This window comes from Hippichthys cyanospilos, chromosome 2 (assembly GCF_059441005.1).
Source record: "Hippichthys cyanospilos isolate Australia breed blue-spotted pipefish chromosome 2, RoL_Hcya_1.0, whole genome shotgun sequence".
NCBI lineage: Eukaryota > Metazoa > Chordata > Actinopteri > Syngnathiformes > Syngnathidae > Hippichthys > Hippichthys cyanospilos.
Window position 1 is genome coordinate 7,850,687 of NC_142370.1, and position 26,268 is coordinate 7,876,954.

Here is a 26,268-nt window from a genome sequence, read left to right on the forward strand (position 1 = left end):
AACTTTTTTGGAGGGGAAGTTTTCACTCACTGGGGAGAGAAGGAGAAGGAGTACTAACAGGGTGGTGAGTTTTTTTTGTTTAAGTATAAACATGTGTGGTGTGAAAATGGAATAGTTCAAAGCAAGTGAAAGTTTTTTTTTCTCCCGAGATGTCGGCTTTACAATTTTTCAACACCTGTTATCAAGTGAAAGTGGAGTCTCTGAAGTGACATTGAGGCCAGCATGAATCTTCTGCTGATGGGAGAAAATTTTCACCTCAAACATATGAAGCATACCAATTACCTTACCAATAAAAAAGTGTGTGAGGTGATGATTTTTCTGGAATTCAAATAAGACAAGTAGGAGATGAAAACTAACCAAGTGGTTAGCAGAGGACTGGGCGAAAAGGAGGTTCTCTCAACTTCAATTGGAAGCAGCTTGGTGCTGTGAAAACCCCTGAGACATCAGGTTACCTTCTTTTTCTCTCACACCCCTTTTTCTATATGTCTGACTCTCCCCCTCTCTCTTTATCTGTCTGTCTCGCTGATCGTGTTACACAACCCTTGAAGGGTTTGCAGATTGGGATGAGCTCCGATGTCCCATCCGAAATATGCTGTTGAGGTTCCTCTCACGCTGGTCTGGGTGGGGCCACGTTACGGACCCCGTGCTGACCGTCGTTGTTTATACCTTGACAGGTAGACGTATGTACTTGCTACTATATGCGTGTTTACAAGCACATGTGTGTGTGGGTGTGTGTGTGAGAAGCGAGACCTCATGCCTGCCACTCCTACCAGGGAATTCCTTTTTGGCTTTGACAGGAGAGGAATGTCACCGGAGACCCAAATTTACTATAAATCCTCCAACAGACATTACAAAGCAAAGGTCTACGCCAACCGCTGTTTAATACATGCAGTCGCTACAAAGTAGACTTGCACACAAAAGCAAATCATTGACTGGCATAATAACCACACACAAGAAATTGTTGGCACATTTTTCCATCGCTTGATCCGTTGTTTTACTTCCAACTTTGTGGCAGATGTTTGGGGAAGGCTTCTGTCATGTTAGTTGGAGATGTTTGGTGCAGAAGAACCTATAAGCCTTAACCTCAAACCCTTAAAAAAAAAAAAGTTGGTGGTTGTGGCTCACTTTGTAGGCAGTGGCGCCCCCAGGGAGGGGCCATGGGCTCCCCTATGAATTTGCAGTCCCCCTCACTGGCTAGCATAGATCGCTATACTTTTTCACAGTAATTGTTTTGTTTACCAGTTTCTGAAAAGCCATATTGTGTTTATTTGGGGTTTTTATGGTTACAGTTCTGCTTTATATTGTAAGTGTAAAGTTGTTGTTGGATGTTGTTGCATTAGGCACTCCATTTAGCTTCTTTCAGTGAACCGAGGCAAGATGACTGCAGCTCTGTGTCCTTAGCCAAGCACAGCCAGAGCGTTTGTATGTCATAAATGTTGTGTGACATGTCGTATTCGTATTAATTAAGATTTTTTAAATGCCATTTTGTATCAGTGAGATGCTATAAATAAATGTTTACTTACGATTAGCATTTAAGATAACTAGCAATTTGCATTGCATTAAATGTATGGATTAATGTGTTAGCTGACCTATGTTAGCATGATTAGACTACTATTTGTGACATAAGAGACTTATGGGGCATAGCGTTTTGTTGTATTTTATTTTACAATAGCTACTGCAGGGACTTAGCCAGGGAAAGACAATGCATTTTTTGCCTTATACAGTATATTCATTAACTAAAAATGTTACTGCACTGGTTAGCGCACTGGATCATTAGTAAGATTAATTACAACAATAAATCAAAGCATATCAGTACACTAAAAAATTTCGGAGATCTTGCCGATTGTTGGTCATCATCAGGCATGTTTTTTAGTTTTGGTGTGCCACCCCGAGATTTTAAGCTGACACCCTCTGACCTTTTCCATTAAAACACTCTGGAGGCACCATTGTTGGTAGTCTTTTGACTAAATATTCGGTTCTCTGGGACATGCAAAAAAAAACAAAAAAAAAAACATTTAGCCGAGTAAACACAGGCTCACCAACCGCTTTGAAATTGTCACTCTTGCCACCTCTGCGCTTAGTTTGTGCAATGTCGCAAATTTTACAAGCTCTTTTGGGCCAAAGGAAGCCAAAGAGGCTCATTTTTCATCAATATTTGTCAATTGAGACATTTATTTGATCACTCTAGGCCTATTTTTTAAACCTCGGGTGTGGTAAACACAAACAAGAAGTGGTGTGTGAATGGAAGGCAGATGGACAGTTTTCCAGTGCAGACAAAGATGGCTATGATTATTCATGACCAGCTCAGGTTTCTTTTGAAGTTGAATTACAGTTTTCCAGTGCTTACATGTGAGGGGGAGAGAGGCTAGTGCATTGAGAAAAAATGAGATCTTACAGTCTAGCTCCACACACCAGTAATCACTAAGGTCCACTTTTTCTATCTTTTCAAAGATCACGTTGAGTGTGAATGAACTTTAACTCCAGACTGTTCTTGCAATCTGATGGGCCAAATGATCGATTTTAACCGTGCGTACGGTGTTTTTTTAAAGCTCCATGCATTGACAGTTACACAGGTGGGCATGGAATGTCCTTCAGTCTGTCAGTGACAGACGCTCGCTTTGCCGACGATTGACAGATCAGCAAAAATGTGTAAAATACCCAAAAAGAAGGACATGAAATTCAGAAAATATTCATGTGAATTGGCTGGCTATTAACTGGTGTTCAGTTATGGTGCCAGTTGAGGCCATTAGCAAATCTAAGAATGTGGCAGTGTTTGTTCCAATTTTTTCCAGAAGTCATGTCGTAATTAATTGAATTTGTAATTTGTAATTTATTTTACTTCATGGACAGCATGCAGTGTTCACAATGGAAAATATGGCTGCATACACATATGCATCCTCTAAAACATAATAAAATACATTTCTAATAAAAAGTGCAGAGTTTAATGTTTACATATAGTCCATAGGTTGCGCACCGAAAAAATAATGCATGAGGAATGACTGTTGTGCTTGCAGCGGTTCTCAAATGGGGTTACGTGAAGGCTTTTACGTGAGGGCTTTTGCAAGTATCAGCAAATCAAATTGAATGATTTTAATGCCATGACAACAGTAATCCAGTCTTCTTTTTAACTTAAGAGCAAATTAATTGGATCATGGCACAACTTATTGCTATACTGTATTAAAGTGGCTCCTTTGTAAAACGTTGTATGCCTTGAAATTTTTCATGGATGCCCACAGTGACAAACTACAAATCAAACAGATGATATTAAATGTTCTATCTTCAGGAGCTGCTAAAAAAATATGCCCAGAAATAATTCTACACAGATTCAAAGTTGAATAACGCAGACTTGGATGAAACTAAAAATGACGGTTAGGGGGGTATTTGGCTAGAAACAGTATTTCCAGGGGATACATCATTGAAAATATGTTGAGAGCCACTGCTCTATGGGACACCTGGGCAGAGGACAAGAAGTGATAACACACCTGGACTGTAAGTTCAACTGTGGCTATTTCACCTCAGGCTGATGGCCAACCTTAAGAAACCTCTGAAGGCTACAATTACACATTCCAACAAATAAATGAGGGTCAGAAAAGTAGCTGTAATGGCCCTGTGACGTCAACTCCAATGAAAATTGCAAGAGCACTGTACTTAAAATGATAAAAACTCAAGTTCATGAAAAACGTTTGTTAGAAAACGTGGTTGAGGTAGTAATTACGTTTTAAAAGTGTCTGGAATAAAAAATACTAAGGCCAAACTTGTAGTTAAACTTTGTCCCAATTTAGAAGGGTGATGTTAACTGTGTAAGAAGGCCAGAATATTGTAAATGTGTTCTGCTGTGCAAAGTTGACATCTGGGACAGGTGTCAATCAACAAAAGTGTGTGAATTATTTATCTATTAAAGTCAACAATATGACATCCATCCACCTATTTTTTTTTAAACTGCTTGTCCTCACAAGGCTCTTCAAGCAAGCCTGCTGGTGGGTAAGCCAACCGTTTTTGGCCAGTAAAGCGGGATAGGCCCTGGACTGGTTGCCAGCCAATCGCAGAGCACACCGAGACGAATGACCACTCACACGCACAAACACATATAAGGGCAATTAGGATTGTCCAACCTACAGTACCTTCCATGAATGTGTTCCTAATGTGTGAGGAAGCCAGACTACATGGAGAGACCGATGCAGGAACGGGGGGAACATGCAAACTCCACACAGGAGTGTGGAGCAAGTTGAGCTCTTATTTGTCATTGTCTGAGCAACTGTGATGTCATTTTGAACCGGCGACAAGAGTAAAAAAATGTCCCTCCCTTAAGATGCGCGGCCACATTGAAAGTTTGGAAATGCCTTTAAATTAAGTGATTATTTTCTTACGTATATTAGAAATTTTTATTATCATCCATGTACCAATACGCAGGGAATTGTTTAGTAATTTTAAAAATGTTCCTCAAACCAAAATGTTTTTGAATCTTCAAAGTCGGTAATATTTTGCGTAAATGACAGCTTTGCACATCTTTGTATTTTTTCTTTATGATGTGGATGTTGCTTTATGACTCAAATTGACTTTCAGTTCACAGCTGTGCATTTTCATGATTTTTTTTTACCTTTTAATGTCTTTGAGGCCACTTGAATTTGAAGGTGTTCCCAATATTTTGACAGGTAGACTACTGTAAAGATCTTTTCTATTCTTCAAACTATGCTTTTGCTGTTTGGTCATTTCTCTCACAGATTTTGCTTTATGACATGGAATGACTTTCACGGCTTTGCATCTTCAAGTATTGACTTCTTGTCTTGAATTTGAAAGTGTTTCTAAACCTTTGACTGATACTGTAAATATTACAAGGCTATTATTTTGCAAACGCATTGAGGTGAAACAGTCTTTAATGCGATTGGACAGCTGACTGCATGAGCTACATGTGCTTAAATGATGACAAAACAGGTGGCCGTTTTTACTTTTTAATCTGGCTGCAGGGCTGATGCCGACTTGTTCTTCCTTGAAAAAGTTTCAATCTTGTCCCAGAGTGGGAATATGAGTCTGAAACTGGCTTGTTTCATAATATCCGTTTGTTTATTTTTGCAAGTCCTTTATTCTATACTATTCCGAGCTCGTTTGACTGTTCTGAAAAACGTGAAAGGGTTCGGAACATCTGGCTTAAAGAGAACCAGCTGAGTTGTTCGGTGTGGGCTCAGCGGAGAGGTGAAAGTTCAGAGTGTGACCTCAGGGTTGCAATAGCTGCTGGTGGCGGAAAACTGAGATCTGGAGGTCACCCAAGTTCAGGATCGGGACGCATACAAGCCACGTTTCATCCTGCTTTAATATTGAAAAAAATGATAAATAAATAAGAATACCACAGACGAGCATAATGTGGTGTATTTTATGAAAATGATTATGAAAAGATTTTATGCAAATGTTATGTCAACCATTTTTTCCCCATCATCTTCTTTTGTAGTGGTGCAAGGCATTGTTGGATTAATTGATTTTTTCATCTATTGGTTTTACTACTTTTTGAGAAGCATTGAGCAATACAATGAGGACACAAAGTAAAAAAGCGGTTCTCAAATGGTAAATCTGTGGTACATTTATTTGATTTCTGTAGGTGTCGGCAAATTTAGTTTTAATGCCAGGAAAGTAACAGTCCGGCTTTCTTATCAAATTAAGAGCAAATGACTTGGAACGTTATTGCTGACCTGTGGTAAAGTGACTCTTTTGCAAAACATTGTATGCCTTTATTTTGTTAAATTTTATACAGCTGTGCATAGTCATTAGTTACACAATTTTCAGGGAGATGAGACAAAAACAAAATGATATTGGTGTTGAATGATATGATATTACACGATCTATCTTCTGGAGTTACTGAATTTTAAAAAAAATGCCCAGAGGTACCATGACAAATGTTTTTTCAAAGTTGCCAAAACACTGTTGCAAAGTTTATTGAATCAGCAACAACACTCTTTTAAATTCTTTTTGAGTGTTTATGTTGTGTGTGTTTGGACTACTGGAGTTGCCTAGAACATTATTGTAAAATAAAAATTGGGCTGCTGACTTCCCCTAGAAAGCTGGGGGATTTTTACAAAATTACTACAAACAAAATTTTATATCCATCTGTTATTCTTTTTGAAGAGGTTTGTTTTCTTGTATCCAAATGCATCCTGGAATTATAGCCTATGAGTTTTTTTGTTTTTTTTTTAAATTCATTAACCGTTGATACCTCACTGCTTTGCATTGAGGCTACACTAAAACCAGCTCACCTATCACACACATCCAAAGCCCATATTAAAATGGCAAACTCAAAATGATGTCTCTACAGTATGCAGTGGTGACGAAGAGGTCGTGAAGGAACCAAGAAAGCATGCAAACAAGAAAAACAGAACAAGCTGAGGAGAATGCAACAACAAAAGCCAGCTGGCAAGAACTGCAGAAGCACAACAAACAGATTCGACTCCAAAGCAAAAGCAGGAGAGCTAAATATACTCGGACTAATTGATCCAATGAGGACCAGCTGAGAAGAATCTGAAGGGTTGGAAGGAGCTGATTGTTTTGGACACAAAGAGCAAATAAAGGGCGCACAAGGGAAAGCAATACGCTAGCAAGATGCACAGACAGAACACATATTCAATGTCTAAATTGTAAACTTGTGAGAGGTTTTGCAATTTCTATTAAAATGAGTGAATGAATGAAAAATGTTGACATTTGGACAGGCTTTGTGGAACGATGTGGAATGTTACTGAATCGTGAAGATTGGAATTGAATGATGTGGAATGTTGGAAATTTATACTTAATGTAAGGAATTTCTTTTCCGTTTTTTTTGTGCGGGAAATTAGTCATGTTGAAAATCATTCACAAGGAGATCTGAATCAGATGAACGTTTGGAATTTGTGATGAGAACAAAGTGAATGTTGTTTGTCTGAACGTGTCTGAATGTTGAGTGTTTTTTGTAAGAGCATGTTTGGAAAAACTTAAATCCAAAATTTTGGCATGTGGATTGCATGAGCTGATTGTTTTGAAATGGGGACAGTGTCATCTCTTTTGTTGAAAATGTCAGCTGTAATAAATAGGGGTTTTGTTCTTTTTTTTTTTTTTTTTTTGCTAGTGTGATCGGTAAAATGTTGACATTCCTGATTCAAACGTTGACTTCAATGAGAACAATAATTAGGTCCACAAACAGACAAGATCAATCCCACCGTGCTAATATAACTGCTTAACTCGTTCAATCCCAAAGACATATTTTTACATTTTTTATATAATCTCAAGCATTAACAAATATTTTTTTCAATTTATTTTTTAATCATTTGGCTAAAGGAGGGTCTAAAGATGGCTGTTACTACATGAATCAAGTGCTAAAGTAATCAATTAAAGAATTACTTTAGTCCGGGGGTGGCCAAGTTCGGTCCTCAAGAGCCACAATCCAGCCTGTTTTCATTGTGTCCCTTCAACTAACACACCTGATTCAAATGATTAGCTCATCAGCATGCTTTGCAGAATTCTGATCACGATGCTGATTTGCGTCAGGTGTGTTGGTCGAAGAGATACATTGAAAACAGAATGGATTGTGGCCTTTGAGGACCGAACTTGGCCACCCCTGCTTTAGTCATTAAAGCACTGAGTAATTGATTACTTTAGGTACTAAGGTAATTGATTACTTATTTTTAGACCTTTTAGCCAAACACTTGAAAAATATATCAATAAGCATCTGCAATTGAATGTCTTTAATCAATTACTTTAGTTTTTCAGTATCAAACATAATCTATTGCTTTGGTACCTAAATACATAAAGTAATTGATTACTTTAGTACTTCATTGCCTAAAGAAGTACACATTACGTTTTTAGTACTTAGTGTGATCGAAAGGTTAGATATTTAGTCAAATGCTGGAAAAAAAGAAAAAAAATATATATACGTACTGTATATAAATAGATACCAGAGATTTCAAGTCTGGCCACATGAAAAAATAAAAAAGGTTAAAATATGTCTTTGGGGTTGAACGCTTTATAGAGCACATTTGTACCCCAATAGAAGAGAATGACCCCATATCGAGCTGCTGCACTGTTTGGTATCTACATTAATGTAATCTTGAGTATTCATAGGAGACCCGAAATGTCGGTGCATGTTTTTGCATTCAGCAGAACTGACAACTGACAGGTGCTATGTCAAAAGAGATACATTTGCCTGTTTGTGCATGCTCCATGTAATTCACATACTGTATGTGCATGTGCGTTCTCTGCAGCCATTGTATATGTGAAGGAGGAGCTGCAGAGTCAACATGCACGTATGCAGCATGGGTGTAAACGATGTGGAAATTAGCAGCTCAATTAATCATGCTGTTGTCGTCATATGTTGGTTTAGTGCCATACTTCTCAATTGCGTCTCTGAAGTTGTGCTGACATAGCCTCACTTTCATACCGTATCACCAATTGCTTGTTGGAACATGAAACAAATTTGCAGCTGCTCAGAGTGAAACTTTTTTTTTGGTGCCTTTATGCCTGAAATGACATAATATTAAAGGGAAAGTAACCATATTTTTCAGAATATCAGGTGCACAGGAGTATGGATGGACAGGCCTATTTTAGGGAAAAATTCCATTTTGAGGGCACACTGGGTTATTAGATGTATAGGGTTGTGAAATGCATTAGAGAAGATAAAAGGGTACCGTATTTATTTACACATATGCACAAGGCTCATTTAAGGTCAGGATCTGTTTTCTGTGTTTGGTCATGTGACATTTGCAAGCTGAGCCGTGATTGGTTGTTGTTTTAGCCCAGATTACACGTGATGTCATTTTCAATCGACAGCAAGTGGAACAACGTGTTTTGAACAGTGTTCATTACACTTGAAAAAGTCATCAAATTAATTATATTATTATTATATTATATAAACATTCCATAGCATCTGTTAAAATTCACTCTCATTGCTAATATGTCTTTTAATGCATCCAAGTCACTTCTCGGAAGTTGCCAACAGTCTGATTAAAGGCAAGGTTTTAGAGTTGCATTCAGTGTTTTTAAACCTATGGAAGATGTAGTTTCCGTATTTTCTGCACTATAATGCGTACCGGATTATAAGGCCCACCCTCAATTAATGGTATATTTTAAAACTTTTTCCATATATAAAGCGCACCGGATTATAAGGCGCACCCTCAATTAATGACATATTTTTAAACTTTTCCAATCACAATATAGTAATACTCAAAGTAATAACAATAATACCTCAAATATTAACTCTAAACTCTCAATAGCACAATAACCCAATGTCAATATGACCAACCTTGTTCAACTGTAAACACACAAAATAAACAGGTAAAGCTTTCTTTATCAGTTCATTCCCCAATATTGATCCATATATAAGGCGCACCTGATCATAAGGCGCACCATCAGCTTTTTTTTAAAAATAAGGCTTTTAGGTGTGCCTTATAGTGCGGAAAATACGGTACTCTATCCACCGCTAGGGCTATCAGAAGTTGTGTAAGAATAGCTGGAAAGCATGCTTCATCATAGAGAGATGGGCACAGTTCCTGTCTGTTACATTCAATACTCAGTGTCGAATAATGTTTTGGAATTGGAGCTACCGCATTTTGACAAAGAGTTGACAGAAGCCTCAAAGCTTCAACAACAGAGGGTGCTAACAGCCGAAAAATCTCTATTACAAGGCTGTTGTTGTAGAGACGTGTCGCGGGTGGTTTCAAATCGTATTTGCTGCATACGTACTTACTAATCACTTTGTAAGCAGGTCCGAGAGGTCTCAAGAAAATGAGATGTTCAACAGTGCTTTTACAACGGCATCTTCCTACCCTCTATGTGACGGCAACTTAGATGGAACACTCGTACCTTGATAGCTATTTATCACACATGAAGCTTATGAATTTGATTCGTCGTGTGTATTTCTGTTTCTCTTACCTTTGAAGTTAAAGTGAAGCCAGTGGTTGCCATGTTTTCACAGTCTTCTGACTCCTACTCTGTTCCTTCAATTGTTTCTTCTATGTTTACCCTTGTCATATGTTGCCTTTGAGGAAGATTGGAAATTGAATTAGCAAAATTGCACTCAAACATTGCTTTGTACAAGGAGGTACAAGTTGCAAAGTTGAAAAAAATAGTTCACACAAAAAAAAACATGTATAACCCCTATACAACTTAAGTTGGCCTCAAACATTTTGAGCTTAGAACAGGAAACGATACACTTTCCCATGTTCCAAAATGCAGCATTTGGGTTTTCTTCCCAAGCCGCAATAATTCTGCGTGCAAAAATGTGTTGGGGCCAATAGGGGTCACTTGGTGAAATTTTTATCCATCCATTTTCTACAGCCGCTTAACCACATTAGGGTCCCTGGCTTGTTGGTGCCTCTCAGCTGTCTAAGCGGAGTAGGCGCACCCAATCACACAATTTAGAGCAGGAGGTCCCCAACAGATTTTTTTTAAGGACCAGGGGGTCTTTATTGCCACCTCGCTGTTTTCAACATTTCTCCTTGATTGGGACCCCATGGCTGTGATCTTTTCTTGCTCCCCTGTAAAATTTGAGTTTTCATCAAGTGATCCCAAGAAACACCCAGTTATTACAGTGACTATGTTAGAGCTCTTTGTACACGTTGCACTCATGGGCTGGAAAAATACACATCTTTAACATTTAAAATTCCTGACTCGACCTTTGAATGAGATGCACCTGATCACAAGGTGCATTGTGGATTTTTGAGAAAATCAAAGTGCACCATATGATCAGAAAAATAATTGATTCATATGTGCATGATATATACTATCCAAAAAATCATGTTGGCAGCATTTTCCATACCCATACAGTCAAATTCTTTACATATAATGTGATGAAACGGATTCATAAGGTGGTTTGTCTGATTTAAAATGTGTACGTGCTCGTATGTATGTTTGTGTTGGATACGCATCACACACAACCACACGCCTTAGCCCCGAGTCTACAAGCCAAACCGCTTATTATGCACTTATTTGGATTATGTCGATCTGGAATGCTCACGACCTGAGACGATGAGTCATAATTGGACTCCCACACAACTGTAAATTTGTAAAGAGTAGTCATTTACTGGAGGAAGGAAGTCATTTTCCGCTTCTTCATGATGTCACGAATTTTGTAAATTAAGTCATAGTTGTCGGATGTTTCCTAGGTGATATCTGGACCCGTATCAGTAAATATGAAGGCATCTGTGCTCTGGCTGCAGGTCATACCAAGAGCTTTATGTCTTTTGGCTGTAGATCGTCTCACAGGGCAAATATGGAGTGCCGTGAACAGATATAGTGTGGGCCTGGGAGGTCCCACGCAGACAGGTGGTTGGCATCAACTAGGGGCAGGGACGCACAGTTAGCTGAGGAAGGGAGGAGGGGTGCGGCGGTAATGCAGGCGGGAAGAGATGACAGAACGATGGGGAGACCACACAGAATCAAAAATGTCCTGCTTATGTCTTCAACGGGCAGTGTGAAACCTGGGATGAAGAACAAAAAAACACCAAAATGAGGAAAACTCACTTTACAATTGGAAAGTCATGACAAACTGCTAAACCGCCCTTTTTGTGTGCGTTTTTGTGTGCGCGTTGTTTTGTTGAAGTAATTTTTGTCAAAGCAGAACATACCCATTTCTGAGTTGTTCTCCCCCTAAAATTGCCAAGTATAGTTCGTGTGATCAGTGATACATTGTAAGCCTATCGTTGCAAGACCCTTATGTGGCTTTTTTTAGCCATTTTCAATAATGAAGACTGAAGAAGAGAGATGTCATTTTCAGGACAATAGCAAATTGAAATGTTTTGTCACTGAAATTTAAAAAAAAAATCAAAATAAAAAAGAAGCTATGGCGTTTATCAACACACTACCGGATTGGCTTGAACCGATATCCAAACATCACAATACAACACAGTAATATCATTATAAAATGATCCGTCTATGTACTTCTATGAGGCTTCACATCATCAAAGACATTTCCAAACTTGTGGAAGCGTTTGTTGAGACCAGCCGTTCTGTCAAGGAGACATCACTTTAGCACTTGCTGTACTTTTGTACAGAAGTGTGGAGTTGCCAATGTGGAAATTTTTTTTATACTTTTTCCCACAATGATATGGGATTCTGACTTTTGAATGTGCATACCCGGTGATATAATACAAACATAATAATCTGACCATTAAAAACAGAGTTGGGCACTTCGGCGGTACTGATGGACTGTCCGTCGGTCCGTAACCAATGGACACTCGTTTTGCCGATAAACCGTCAAATGTTAAGAATGCTAAAAAAAAAAAAAAAATGCCAAAGAATGTATACGTTAAACACTAAGAAAACTCCTCAGTGATATAAACAAAATGAAACATTGACGGATCTGTTTATTGTACGGTACAATTTGTTTACACAACTACGAATCGTGCTAGCAAAACACGTTGTGTCACCTACGGTAAGAAATAGTAGTGAACCATGTTTTCCTATTCATTGCAGGACCACACAAATTTTCCATCCATGAGGATGGGAACACGGGCAACTTTAACTTTCCATCAATCTCATGCATATGTCATTCTTACTGGAACCAATTGAAGGAAGATGCTAATGGATTAACTCTTGGGGGAAGGCGTACCATTTCATATGTCATACATGCAAAGAAAAGGGTTCTGTTTAGTCTTCCACTTAGTTTTTCCCTCTCCATATAAACAATTACTATTTATTATATGCTTCTACACCATGTTTCATTGAGCATTACATTGACTTGATTTGAGGGGCACTGCTGAGCACTAAACTTGATTTGTTACTGTACATGACTTTTAAGTGTACATTTCATTCTTTTAAAAAATGTAAATACGTGTGTATTTTATCTCCTCAAATAGCTCTCTACTGGTGGTGCTCAACCCTTTTTCAATCCCCTTATGAAATATTTTATTTATATATTTTAGTACCCCCTCATCGGCGTAAAGCATTTTTGGAAGGGAAAAAAAAAGCTTTAAAAGAGTGCAGTTTATGTCTGACGAATAAAATTTTTGAGCAACAGTTGTAGTGGTAACTCTAGGCTTATTTTATTAAGAGACTCCAGAAAATATATTATGTAATAACATCTGTTTTATTTCTGGCTCATCTGCCAACAATTGTGACACTAATGGTAATGCGCATCTGTCTAAAATTTAAGCTATAAATTAGTTCTCAATAAGTTGCTTCACGGTTATATTTGAAAGTAAAAATATATTCCTGTCACGGGAATAAAAAAAAAAAAAATACATTGGATTTGTAGAAATCCTCTTTAAATCTCAAATATCTCTTGCGGGTCCTTTAGGTAAAAAAAAAAAAAAAAACCTGCTTTACACAGTCATGTTTCGTGCTCACTGCATTTGACTCCTCAATACATTTGGGAATATTCAACAGAAGCTACGCACGCATGCATACCCTAATGTCTGACGCATAGCATGTCTAATTCGGATGCTTGTTGGCATCAGATGTCAGCTGGATGGAAGTCAGGCATCATGGAAAAATGACGTGTCCCCAAGAATGAAATTTGGCCCAAAGGTGGAAGATGAAGCCTCGGGATTAATCGTCTTCCATGCTGCTTTCTTTAACTTGTGCTACTATCAAGAATGTCATGTAAACTCAACTTTGAATAAATGAAGATGATGAAAGCTGCATGTTTGGCTTTTTGAAAGAGGGTAACCTCTTTCGTATGATTCCAATATAAAGCGGAGACCTCTGCCAAACACAAGTCACAATCGGCCAAAAATAAATCATACAAATGAGTCAGAGTAATTATACGTAACGTTCATCGTATGTCTCTTTATTTAAAAAATTATGTTAGCACGCTTTGATAATATAACATACATCCAGTGATTCCTTGAAAAACAGAATTAATTTTCTTCCGTGACCACGCTCGTAACTCAAAACATGCACATCAAGTCATTAGGAAGACCATTAACATGTTCCTGCTAGGCCGTCCCGAAAAATTGTTTTTTATTGGCATATAAAACTTTTGAAACAAAAAGTCTTGACATGATTAAATAGAATGTTAACGGTCAATTAGATAAACATGGTGCTGCTTCTGATTCATATGCCCACATTTCCTCAGTAAGCTATGGAAATATTAGTATTTTTTTTTTACAGAGGAGAATAATATACTGTATGCCCAAGTGTATCTGTATGTCTACATGTGTGACTGCACTCTTTGTGTAAATATTAATTGATTAAAAGATCATAACAGTGCGAGACCAATTGTATTTGTTAGCCCTACTATGGCATTTGCGTTGCATAAGGATGCCACACATTCACCACCTGTGGGTTGACATTTTTCTAAACTGACTTTCTAAAGCAAATCAATGTTTTTTCATGTTCTGTTGTAGCTATTCGTTAGTTCATGTGTCTTGTTCCTATTTAGTTTCTCTCACGTCTGTCCTCGTTAGCGTGATTTGTTTCCACCTACGTGTACCTCCTCGTGTCATCCAATCAGCTTCCTTTGTCTCTCTCCAGATGTTTCGAGTTTTCTCGTTAAGTGCGAAGTTTATATGAGTCCCCAGTTTGCGTTCAGTTAGTTGTCAGGTCATTGTCGATGTTTTTCTGTTCCCTACTTCTACTACTTCCTTGTCGCTGTTACCCTGTGAGTTTGGTTTCTGTTTCAAGTTTGATTTCTTACTTTGGTCAGTTTGTTAAAGTTTTTCCTGCCTCAGTTTTGTATTAAATCTTCATTTTAGAGCTGCTTTTTTTGAGGTCTGCTGCCTTCATTCGCATCTCCCAGCATATCCAAGTGTGACGTGTTCGTTCTAATTAGACAAGCTACAATTGATTTTTTTTTGTTTGTTTGTTTTTTTTACTTCGTCAATAAACTTTAACTAGGAGAGAATTCTGAGCCTGCTTCTTCCTTGCAAATTGTTAAAATTATGGCCCCTCTTTTTTCTTCTGTTGATTGGCACTCTCGTTTAGAACAAAAATGGGTGCCACTTCATTTTGGTGCCTGCACAGGTGTCGTCTCGCTTGTTTGAGGAAGTGTTGCGGCTGTTTGGGTGTTTCAGCACACAGCAAGTTGCCACGCCATCCATGCACTGATAAGTTCCTCAGAAAAATGAAACTGCACTTGGTGTAAAAATGGGTGCGGTTCGTGCACTCCCCGATATTTGTCGTGGATGTCATCGTAATTAAGAACTGAGTGAAAAAAAGAGTCATTTGAGCATTGTTCATTGAGCTGTATCTCAATTCTGATATTTGTTTTATGTCTTCAGATTCTAAATGATATTGGCCACATGAGTGATCTGTTGCTCATATAGAGAGGAGCGTTTGCTTTTGTAGGAGTCCCTTACAGTAAATAGATAACATGTGCAACAATAGCTTTGGTGGACTGGGCTTTGCTGACAGGTGGAACAAAGATTTTCTTGTTAAACTAGATGAAACTCTGTGTCCCATTTGGTCCCTCCCCCCCTAAAAAAAATGTTTCTTTTCAAAAGTTCCTTTATTTGTATGCTGTCCACCCTCCATCGCTAGTTGCCTCTCCCCATCCCTTGATATTTCCGAATCCTTCCTCTCCCTCCCTCGCCTGTTCGTTTTCATCATTCTCCGGGTCACACACAGATGCTGGCCCTTGCGCCGAGAGCTCGGATTCTCAACAGCAATGGGGAGTCATAAGTGTAGCCTTGCCAAAAGGCTTAACACTTGTCTTGAGCGGATTGTTCAACGTCAAGGTCATAAGAAAGCTCAAGTCTGGAAAGCATGTTAAGGCGTTGTGTTCATGCGAACGACGAGGCCTCCCACATCACGTACTGGGAGAGTCATCAGGAAATGGAAGAGGCTTGGCTCGCGCCAGAGAAGATGGAATAGACAGCAGAAGGCCTCATTAGCATGCTCATGTTGCTTTAAATGTGGTTTTGCCTCACTGCCAGATGAACCTCTCATGACTGGATTCTCACCGTGTGCCAAAACAGAAGTCAGGTTTATTATGGGGATATAAAATGAATTGCCTGTAACAACATCTAAAACCAACATGTCAGGGATCACTTTCATTATTGTGTCATTGCTCTCAGAGTGTGATAAATTCAAACTTAGATGTCTGTGGTTTATAGAAGCGCAACTGCAATTCCGTATGTCTGCAAAAGTTTATTATTTGACAGATCCATGCGACATAAAGGAATATTCATTAATTCATCAACCTAAAAAAAATGTGTTTTCCCTAGACACACCTGGGGTCGACACAAAACCTGGCTAGACCATTAAAATACAACAGCTGGAAGAAATATAAGATGTGTACAGAAAATTCCAGATGAAAAAAAACAAGACAATATGGCTGTGAAATGATGCCATGTGAGGAGTATATTTTTGAGCCAGCAGCACTTTCTCCAAAGTCAATATCTCCATTTTGAACCATCTCATCACATAAATAACTCTCGAAACATGTCAAGCGAATCAAAGCAACGTTTGTCACTGCTCCGCATGACAGTAAAATAATTCATTTTGATTTCTCAATGTCGAAGGAAGCCAGAGTACTTGGAAAAAAGCCACACAAGCAACAAGGAGAACAAGTAAACTCCACTGAGGGATATCGAAGCGCTTACTTGAACATCTAAACTCACGACTGTGAGGCATAAAAAGCAAAATCTACTTAGCCATGCTGCCGGCCTATTTCATTTGGCGAAATTCAAAATTAATACCATAATACGATCATAATACAGTCATTTTAACCCTATAATCTCTTATCTTATTAAATATGAAGGACTTGTTTGTCTGCTTTATTTTTGCAAAATTACTCTCAGAAAATTCTCTCAGCAGGGATAAATCCTAAAACATGAAAATTAAATTATTTCTTATCATAAAAAGATGAGTGCGGGATTACATGCGTTTATGAACAGCAGACCTACCATTGTTGTGTTTTATTAGACAAGGCAGAATCATGAGCACAGTGCAAACCACACGAGAACACAAATTTCTGCTAGGCTTTACGACCACAAATAGCTTGGCACTGCCAACCCCATAATCATATACAGTCAAGTCAATTTTCAAGATTATACCTTATTTTGAGCAACCACAAATGGAATTCCATAGATAGATAGTGACGCATTTTAGACTGCATTGAGAGCCTCTTGAAGGCGTTTGAGGGGTTTTGTCCTAATTCAGTATCCACACAACAGATGGTGCATGGCATCAGTTTGTGTGATCAAACACATATGACGACACTCTATTAATATGCTTACACTTTCAAAGTGGTGACTTGTCTCAGCTGCAGTGCTTTTCTTTTGACCAAGGAGATGTTCATAATATTGTACATCAGTTCTGTTCACATGTGAATTCATTCTATCAGTGATGCCACTAACATGTGTTCTAATTAAAGACTTAATTCACTCATTTCTGAACAAAGGTGAAGTGAACAGAGATAGTGAACAATAGAGATAATGTAACTCATATATCATGTTTTTGCACACTCACACATGTATATATATTTTAAAGTTTTATATATTTTAAGTTTCATACATTTTAAGTGAGTCTGTAAGGTCAGTGAAATCCTTTTTTATATTGAAGCAAGTTTCAGAAGTAGAAAAATAATATTTTGTCCATAATTAATTTCATCACTATTTTCTTTTTTTTTATGTACAGTTATTTTTTAAAACACATTTTTACACTTGTTTTCTGGTTTTGGTCATGTGACGTTCCCAAGCTCAGCCATGAGCCTTGAGGACATGTGATGTCAGCATGTGGAAAGATGTGTTTTAAAAGCGTTAATTGTATATGAAAAACAATTATTTAGTAAAGTCATTTTTGAACAAAAAATCATAACTCTACTGATAAAATAAAAAAAAAAAAAAGCTAAATACCTTTGGTATCCTTTAAAACATTTTTAAACACTCGCCACATTAAAAATAAACTTTTAATAAAAGTATAGGCAAAAATAGTTGTCATTTTCATGAATGTTTTTGTCTGCTGAAAGTAAATAATAAAGTACTGTACCTGATATTGTAACTCGATAACTTATGAAAGTAAGTTAACCATATCTGTTGTTTTTATTTTAAGTTATGTAATTTCTAAAGTAACTAAGTAACTTTTTCAAGGTAATTTTGATAACTCTGATTATCGATGTGCAATATGTCATTGGCGTGTATACCAGAATGGATTTGTTAGCGCCGGTACTTTGAATTGCTTTTGCAATAGCAAAACCCTCAGACAGATTTATTGTCGGACATCTGAAATTTGACATGGCCATCATCCCTCTCGATAATCATTTCCAGTGGACAGGAGAAGGAAGTGTGCTGGCCTTATTACATGAAAGATGCGTTCAGTAAAAACGTTTCACTTCCTCTCCATTTGCCCACTCTGTCACCACAGCTGTCAGATTGCCTTTCACACCTTGCGATTATCCGAGGCCGCTGTCGTCACCCGAAGACGTCAGGTGTGCTGTTGACGTGCTTCTTCTGAGCAGCGCTTTGCAAATGGAAAAACGATGCGCGGGCATCACTCAGGCGGAGTGAATTTGTGCTATATGTAGTCAGTATAGTTTGTCAAAATGAGCCTGTCTTTCCCTGCCTTGAAGCCAAGTTATTTGTTTCCTCTGGTGTTCCGTAATGGCTATTTTTCCGGTTCATAAACGGGCAGCAACATGACATAGAATATGGAATATGTCTTGAGCAACAAAATGACTTTTTTTTTCCGTTTTTCTGCTGGCTGTCTATTGAAAATAATATCACAGTTGAGCAGGCGCAGGGAGCAACCAGGCGGCCCACAAAAGTGTGTTTAAATTTTTAATTGTTTTAATTCATTTTCTATTAAAAATAAAAATTATAAAACTTCACTAAAATCTTCAAAAAATACTGAACAGAAAAAAAATATGTATACGTTGTAATATTATCATTCACCACTAGATGGCAGAAATAGCTTAGTTGCACTTACGCCAGGTGTCTTACTTTCCTATACTACAACATGAAGAGGCCTAATACCAGTATTGTTCTGTATATTTGGAAATATAAGATTGTAAGTAATTGTATTAATTTGGAATGAGTTGAATTTTATAACAAAAATATATAAATTCGTTAATTAAAAAAAAAGATAAATATGAGTGTTTGCTGTTCAGTAGTTTTATGCATTGGAAAACAAACACAGTATTTGCTTATGTGGACTTCTGAGTATCACTGACGAAAAATTGTGACCACCTCCTTCATTTAAGTTGCCCATCCCTGACATAGATGCTCTTCACGATGCACAAAACTGTCCGATGGTCAAATTTGAGAGTTCTACGTGACTCACAGGGAATGTTCTTGATTTACAGTGAGGGAGGAGATACACAAAATTGTAAACATTCTCCATGGTGCCAATATTAAGAACCTTGCAAGGTATGACTCATGAAAGCCATATTGGATAACCGCTTTGTTTATGCTGGACTGTATTAATGTAATGTGAAGCATCGTGTGTTTGTCACTTGTGAGATGTTTTCACATGTGAACTTGGAGACCTTTTGTCATTGCTGGTTTTTATAAGCGAAAACGGAACTTTTGGTGTTTTTTTCTTGAGCCTGCTGCTAAGGGAGATTCTTGCTCACCACTCATTCCTTCCATCCATTTTCTAGAGCCGCTTATCCTCACAAGGGTCGCAGGCTTGCTGGTGCCTATCCCAGCTGACTTTGGACAGTAGGCGGGGACAATCTGAAGTGGGTGATAGGCTTTTAAAGGGGACTCCCCACTCATTCTCAGTCCTTTATCACTCCCATGTAATTATGTTGTGATATTGAATGTAAGGAAAAACTCCCTGGACCATTTTGTCTTGAGTGTGGGTTTTCCCCTCTGAAATTATGGTTGAAATGTCACCTTTTTACATGAAGTCAGACTTTTGTTACAGCAGAACAATAAAACGAGTAATTGGCGTCTGGAGCACATCCAGACTCCAGTTACAGAATTATTCTAAAACTTTAGGAGCTATCTCAAGTGGTTGCATACTTTATGTGCATGCTCGCGGTTACCGTATGCTTCTGTCCATCCTGCGGGCATTAGGGTCACAGGATGGCTTGAGGAATGAATCGTGTAAGTCAGAAATGCTGTGAAAAGCGCACCGACCCTTTGCGCTCCCATGGCAATGCAGCATTTGTGCATGGCATTAAACACAAGCCACATATTTTTAACATTAGCCGTCTTCTGGCTCACCCTGGACTTTTTACAGAGGGAGCTACAAGTCAGCCTGAATCAATCAACCCACTGCCTGCTTGGACCGGTGCCATCTGTGTGTGAGCATGTCGGCTTGTGGAGGCCAGAACAGTGGTTCCTCCAAAAATACCTGCCTTAATAAGATTATTCCATGCTTGGAAATATTGAAATACTGTTGTCCATTGCAGCAATAAAATAAAAAGCAAAAGTGCCAAAGGGAAGTGTAGGTTTCTTGTTCTTTGATTTGCCTGGAGGACAATGGATGTAAATTAGCCAATGACAACAATCTCATGTGATGCATTTACATGCACGAGACTCATGTATTGATTATTTACATGCACTGTCCCAACCAAATAGAGTATAACATTTTAAAAAGCACTTTTAAGATTTTTAATGCCACTACCAGTAGACATCAATTTAAACCTAAAGCAAAAATTAGCTTAGTTTTTCATTCCTCTGGTTTAAATCAACATTGCTTTAACCACTGAAGTAGCATCCAAACACGACCAGTGCAGCAACACAAATAAACAAACAATATAATAACACTCAATCATGTGCTTGCTATCTCTTGTGTATGGACAAATATTAGAGCTGCACTGACGAGCTGAGAGGAACTCAGACAATGTCAGTGTACAAAATATCCACCTGTCTGCCATATAGTGCCTCCTAGTGGCCAATATGGGCTCACCCGATACATTTTTTCCTGAAGGGGTGACCAGGGTGACACAGCACTTCAATGAGGGATGGTCAAGGGTGACTTTTTCATTTTATGCGCATTCTAGGGTTTCATGAAATAAAATGGATGTTTGGTATTTATTATTTCATGTAAATGATGACTTAATATCAATAAATTGCCCCTGCTCGTTCAGTATTAAGGGTCTAAGAATACGGCATTATGTAGAAATGGCACTACAAAAATAGTGTGATTGTATATTTTTACATATTTTATTTACACATTTATGCTTCTGTTCCAACTCATTTGATAGCGCAAGTACTTTAGCGTGCGAGTGTGTTTGTGTATTGTGTGGCGCATTATGAATATTTGTGCTAATCTGCTTTTCGATGTGCATAAATGATTGTTTCTTCATATTAAAATTGATCAAATATGATGTCTCATCCTCAGTTATGGACATAGATTAGTTTTTTAGTTGCAGCTTCGGATGCAAGACAAGCAGCAGTGCTTCCGGTCTCCAAGTACACACATTTTGTCTTTCGAGAGACTTCATGTGTAGATTTAAACAGTGATTGTGTGTTATGTGTTTCTCCTATTCAGTACGTGCGTGTTGCAAAGCTGTGGTTCCTGGGGGTCCAGATGGCAGGCATAAGGGACCCGGCCTGCGTTGGAATCTGGCTCTAGAGTCCACCGAGGGCTCCCACTTTAACTGGACGCATTTCACAGGTGCGTCTTTTGAGCAGAAAAACAGTTAGGTAAAAAAATACTCCATGGGTAGTTTTTGGGTGAATCTGAGCTGACTCTGGGTTTGTTTGTTTTTTTTTGTGGGCAGAAATTAGTACCAAAAAAATGGGTCTTTTCATACATGACAACCTAAAAAATGGGCTTGTTCCATGTAAAATGACACAGAAAGTTGGGTCAAATTGACGCAAATACTGAGTCGGTCTTTCTGGACCCATAATTGGGTTATTTTTAATCCTTTACTGTGCACAGCGGGCGCTTTCAGACAAGGGTCTAAACAGACAAATCGACCGAAAACGTCGGTAACAGCTAATGCTTAAATTCTAACGTACCGCTAACCAAACCCAAAAAGTTGTGTCAGTCTCTTTTTGATCCAATTCTTTTTTTAGAGTGTGAAGTATTAGGTAAATAACCCAATTTGAGGCAAAAATGTACCTGCAACTTGGGTGAATTTGACCCAACTTCATGAATGATTTTGTACATAACAACTCACAAAGTTGGTTCAAATTGTTTTGTACACAACAACCCACAAAAGTCTGTCAACCTGACCCTACGTAGCTCGAATATTTCATTGCTTGTTTTGTTTTTTCTTAACCCAAATTGTTTTTTTCTATGAGACCCAACAAGTTTTGAATGTTAAGAAAATTAAAGCCTAAATTGATACTGAATACGAATATTATCACATTCATTGCCATTGATGGCTATATAAGTCCAAAGTCCACCTGAACTGGGCTGGCTGCAAACGAGTTAATATGAAAGAATGCCGTGACCTGATTTGAACTCTGCGCGTGTCGGTCCCAGGACGTGTGCCCATGAGGTCGTCACCACTGGTCCTGGTCCTCCTGATCGGCGTCCAGGCTGTACTGAACATGGGAGGTGGACTGGCCCGTGGCGCCGGCTTCGCCAACCACAAAGCGGGACAGCAGACAATCGCCAGTCACCAAGTGGGACAGCGGCGGCAGACTGCGGCCGCGGCGGGGGACCAGCACGCCGAACTTCACAGGGGCGGCCAGCACAGGACCAAGAGGCGTCCGCGGGTTGCCTCGCACACGCCCGACCCCTCCGTCCCCGTGGTGGACCCCAAGCTTTTCTCTAAGAGACGCTACCGTTCCTCGCCGCGTGTGGTCTTCAGCGAGGTGGCGCCATCGCACGACGTCCTGGAGGCGGAGGGCTACGACAGCGAAGACGCTAGGGGGCCGCGGGTCAGACGCCGGGCGGGCTCGCACAACGTGCACAGAGGCGAGTACTCGGTGTGTGACAGCATCAACACCTGGGTGGGCAACATGAGCCGGGCCACGGACATCGCCGGCAACGAGGTGACCGTGCTGCCCAACGTCACCATCAACAACGTGGTGAAGAAGCAGTTCTTCTACGAGACCACCTGCCGGACCCCGACGCACAAGGGAGTCCGGATGGGCGGGCGGGCCGGCAAGCAGGGCTCGAAATCGGGCAACTCGGGCTGTCTGGGTATCGACAGTCGCCACTGGAACTCCTACTGCACCAACACGCACATATTCGTCAGCGCCCTCACCATCTTCAAGGAACGGACAGCCTGGCGCTTCATCCGCATCAACGCCGCATGCGTGTGCGTGCTCAGCAGGAAGTCGTGGGCGGGGCGGCTCGGACGCTGACCAGCAAGGACGGCCCCTGCTCGTTCAGCCTTGGAACATGGCACGCACATTTTTCACTCCAATGGGAGCCTGGAGCTGCCAGTTTAGTGTGCACATTTTTTGACTGGCATACTTATCGCTCAATACAAATGTACGTACAAATGAATTCCAACGTGCTAGCGATTATGTTCAAACGGACTTCCAAATACTGTACAGTCAAACGTTCTTGAAAATACATTCAAATGATTTTTCAAAAACTTTTGAACATTCTTGTAGGCTAAATGCTAAAGATATAACATGGTTCCCACAATCCCACAAAGTATTGGCTTGCACAAATTATTTTTTTAGCATTTTTCTTAAATTGCAAGCTTACGTTTTAAGGTGTAACAATGAATCGATTAATCGGCAACTAATTCATTACCAAATTCTTTAACAAACATTTTTAAGAATCAGTTATTTGTACAGGCCTAAAATTGTCCAAATGCCAAAAATTAAAGTCCCTCAAAAAGAAATATTTGTAAATTTTAGTCCTATATATGTGAACTAGCAATCAACAGCTATATACTGTAGCTCAAAAATCATTTTTAAAATTGGGCAAGCAGTAAATAATCATTAGTTGTCACCCAAAATATGTTTGATAATCAAGTAAGTAAACCTCTTTTTTATGTTTGGCATTGATTTCCATAAGACCACAAAGTATGCGCATGCAAGCGTTATAGGGAGGAAAAAAAAACGTTTTTAACATAGACGTTAGTTTATATGTACAAGTACATTAAAACTTAGTCACCAATACATTCGAATGAGTTTGCCAGTCAAAGAGGTTTACTCCATATCTGACGCTTCACATTTCGGTACCCAAACAACCACTACCAGTTTTATTGCCAATACTGTAATTCCTGTCCCATGCATGCACACACAAAAATATGTGCATGTATATACCCAAACACACACACACACACACACACGCAAACATACAAACACATGCATAAAGTGCTTCGTCGTTCCAGCCCCATGGCACCCCTGCCCCTCACCCTACCTCATCCCGAGAAGTCCTGGTCTGGACTGCATGTTATATTTATGGTTTATACAGTGAAATTGAAATTATACAAGATGTGTATATACGTGTTCGTGTGTGTGTTTGCCTACACACAAAATGAACTCAAGCTTATATTGTTGTCATTGTTGTTGTGTTCTTGTTCTTATTGTTATTTATTCAACACATCTGTACTTGCCTGGTTTGTTTTGTCAGTTTTAAATATGCACATTCAGAATTTTTACATGAATGGTGGATAAAAAGAAATGACCAAGCAGACACTTGTATTGTTGACTTCCTTTCCTGTACCTTTACGATTGATATACATTTTAACGTTATTTAAAAAAGAAAATACAATACATCCCTGCATACCACCAGACAAACAAAACCTGCCACGGAAAGCATGGATAATAAAATCACGGCAATCTTTAATGTAATGGCCAGTCATCCAGGGTGTCTCATATGAAGTCACCTTAAAATGAAATCGACCCAAAAACATACAGAATTCTGTAATAATGTGTGTGTGTGTCTGTGTGTGTGTGTGTGTGTAAAGGGGGGGGGGGGGGGGGGGGGGCTTCTTCTTTTCTGCGGGAGACGGTCAAAATGGCTCTTTGAGTAAATGAAGGTTGCCGAACCCTGGCGACAGGCCATCAAGGCATGGTTGCAGTACCACCAGAAGATGGCACTACACTACCATAAATGCGATCTCACCCGCTTTGAAAACGTCAATTTCTTGCCGAATGTCCACATAATCTCTAACTACATACACAACAGTGAAATCTAGTCATGTAGATCTTAACATGCCATTTGTGGGACCTCTACCAGTCCCAAATTTAATGGTAACCCTTGACCTCTCCTTCACTGCAAGCACATGTGGCGTTGTTAAAATCCCCACCAACCGCTGAGCCCAGTTGCCAAAGGTTCTGGTAAGATTTTTTTCTATGACCCTGTCATGCATGCAGTATGTTTTCCTTGTCACGTGCTTGGAAGTGCTCACAACCGATGACAAGCTTACCCTCACTCTTATCAGTGTGTCCATTTTTGGCTCCGTTCCAGTCAAGATCCGGGTGAAATCGTATTGTTTACTTTCTCCTCCCAATGTCCTAATCTAAGATTTACAGGAGGTTCAGACGTGTGTCCTCACACATTCACGAGACTCGCAAGAGCTGCATGTCCATGATTGTACACATGAACATACATCAGCTATTTGTATCTTCAGCTTGGCTTTGTTCCTAAACAAGGACATTTTCAGAATGTGACCGTGTTTCACTGAGAGATAACGTGAGCTACTATTTCTTCCCTGGGGGTGATTTTTATGTGAAACCTGGTGCTGCTGATTATTTTGCAGCAACGTGGAGGTCTTGTCTTAATTTAGCTCCTGTGTTCATTTTTACTGTACAGTGGTGCCCTTTTGTGCCCTTTTTCAGGTTGTGCATATTACTGTGGTTGTGTTTAGAAGAGAGTGATTAGGTTTAACCAGGATTTTTTTTTTATGTTTTGAGCCTCCTTTCTTAAGTCCTAGCACATTTTCCAGAGCCTGATTGTTTTGTACCACTAATACGCAGGTTGTGTACTGACATCACATTTTTCTTTTAGTCCATTCAGCAAGTCAATCACACGGTTGTCATAGTGATTTATTCGATAAACCAATTGAAAAAAAACAACTTCCTCCTTCCATGTCTACGAATCATCGAATGTGAGACTGAATGCGATCTTAGTGCTCCTGCTCCCGCGTTTCCTGTATGTGACCGTAATGGATGCAAAGCAAAACAAAAGTCCATTTGACTCAGTGCTTCTCAATTACATTTTGCAAATATATGTATATATTGTATCCTTTTTATTACTGACCAAAAAAAAAAATGCAATATAAACCATTTTCAACAACCATAACTACTTTTTTGCAGCATTTATATGTACAGGTAACAGCTTAGTCTAAAGCAGAAAAAAAATAACCAAGTGCATAAAAGTGCCTGAAATAGAAAAAAAATAACAATAATAATAATGCCAATCCTTATTTGATTGCAATTACACTTCACATGGCAAGAACAAATCCTTTTCACTGGGGTCATCTGCATCCTCCCTGGCATCGCCTCCCAGGGGCTCACCCCACTATTTGAGAAACACTGATTTGACTTGAGATGCTACCAATTA

At 39.1% G+C, this 26,268-nt stretch overlaps 1 protein-coding gene across 1 annotated transcript; it reads left to right on the forward strand.

Moving 5' to 3' along the window:
- On the forward strand, positions 1–24,276 carry ngfa (nerve growth factor a (beta polypeptide)). Its single transcript, XM_088408105.1, has 3 exons — positions 1–64; positions 21,334–21,459; positions 22,276–24,276. The coding sequence occupies exon 3, from the start codon at positions 22,287–22,289 to the stop codon at positions 23,103–23,105; it is 819 nt and encodes a 272-aa protein (XP_088264231.1). The 5' UTR covers positions 1–64; positions 21,334–21,459; positions 22,276–22,286; the 3' UTR covers positions 23,106–24,276.
- The last annotated feature ends 1,992 nt before the right edge of the window (positions 24,277–26,268 follow it).

Excerpts from the sequence above, each read along its gene's own strand:
- ngfa (XM_088408105.1), top strand. The coding sequence starts at position 22,287 with ATGAGGTCGTCACCACTGGTCCTGGTCCTCCTGATCGGCGTCCAGGCT.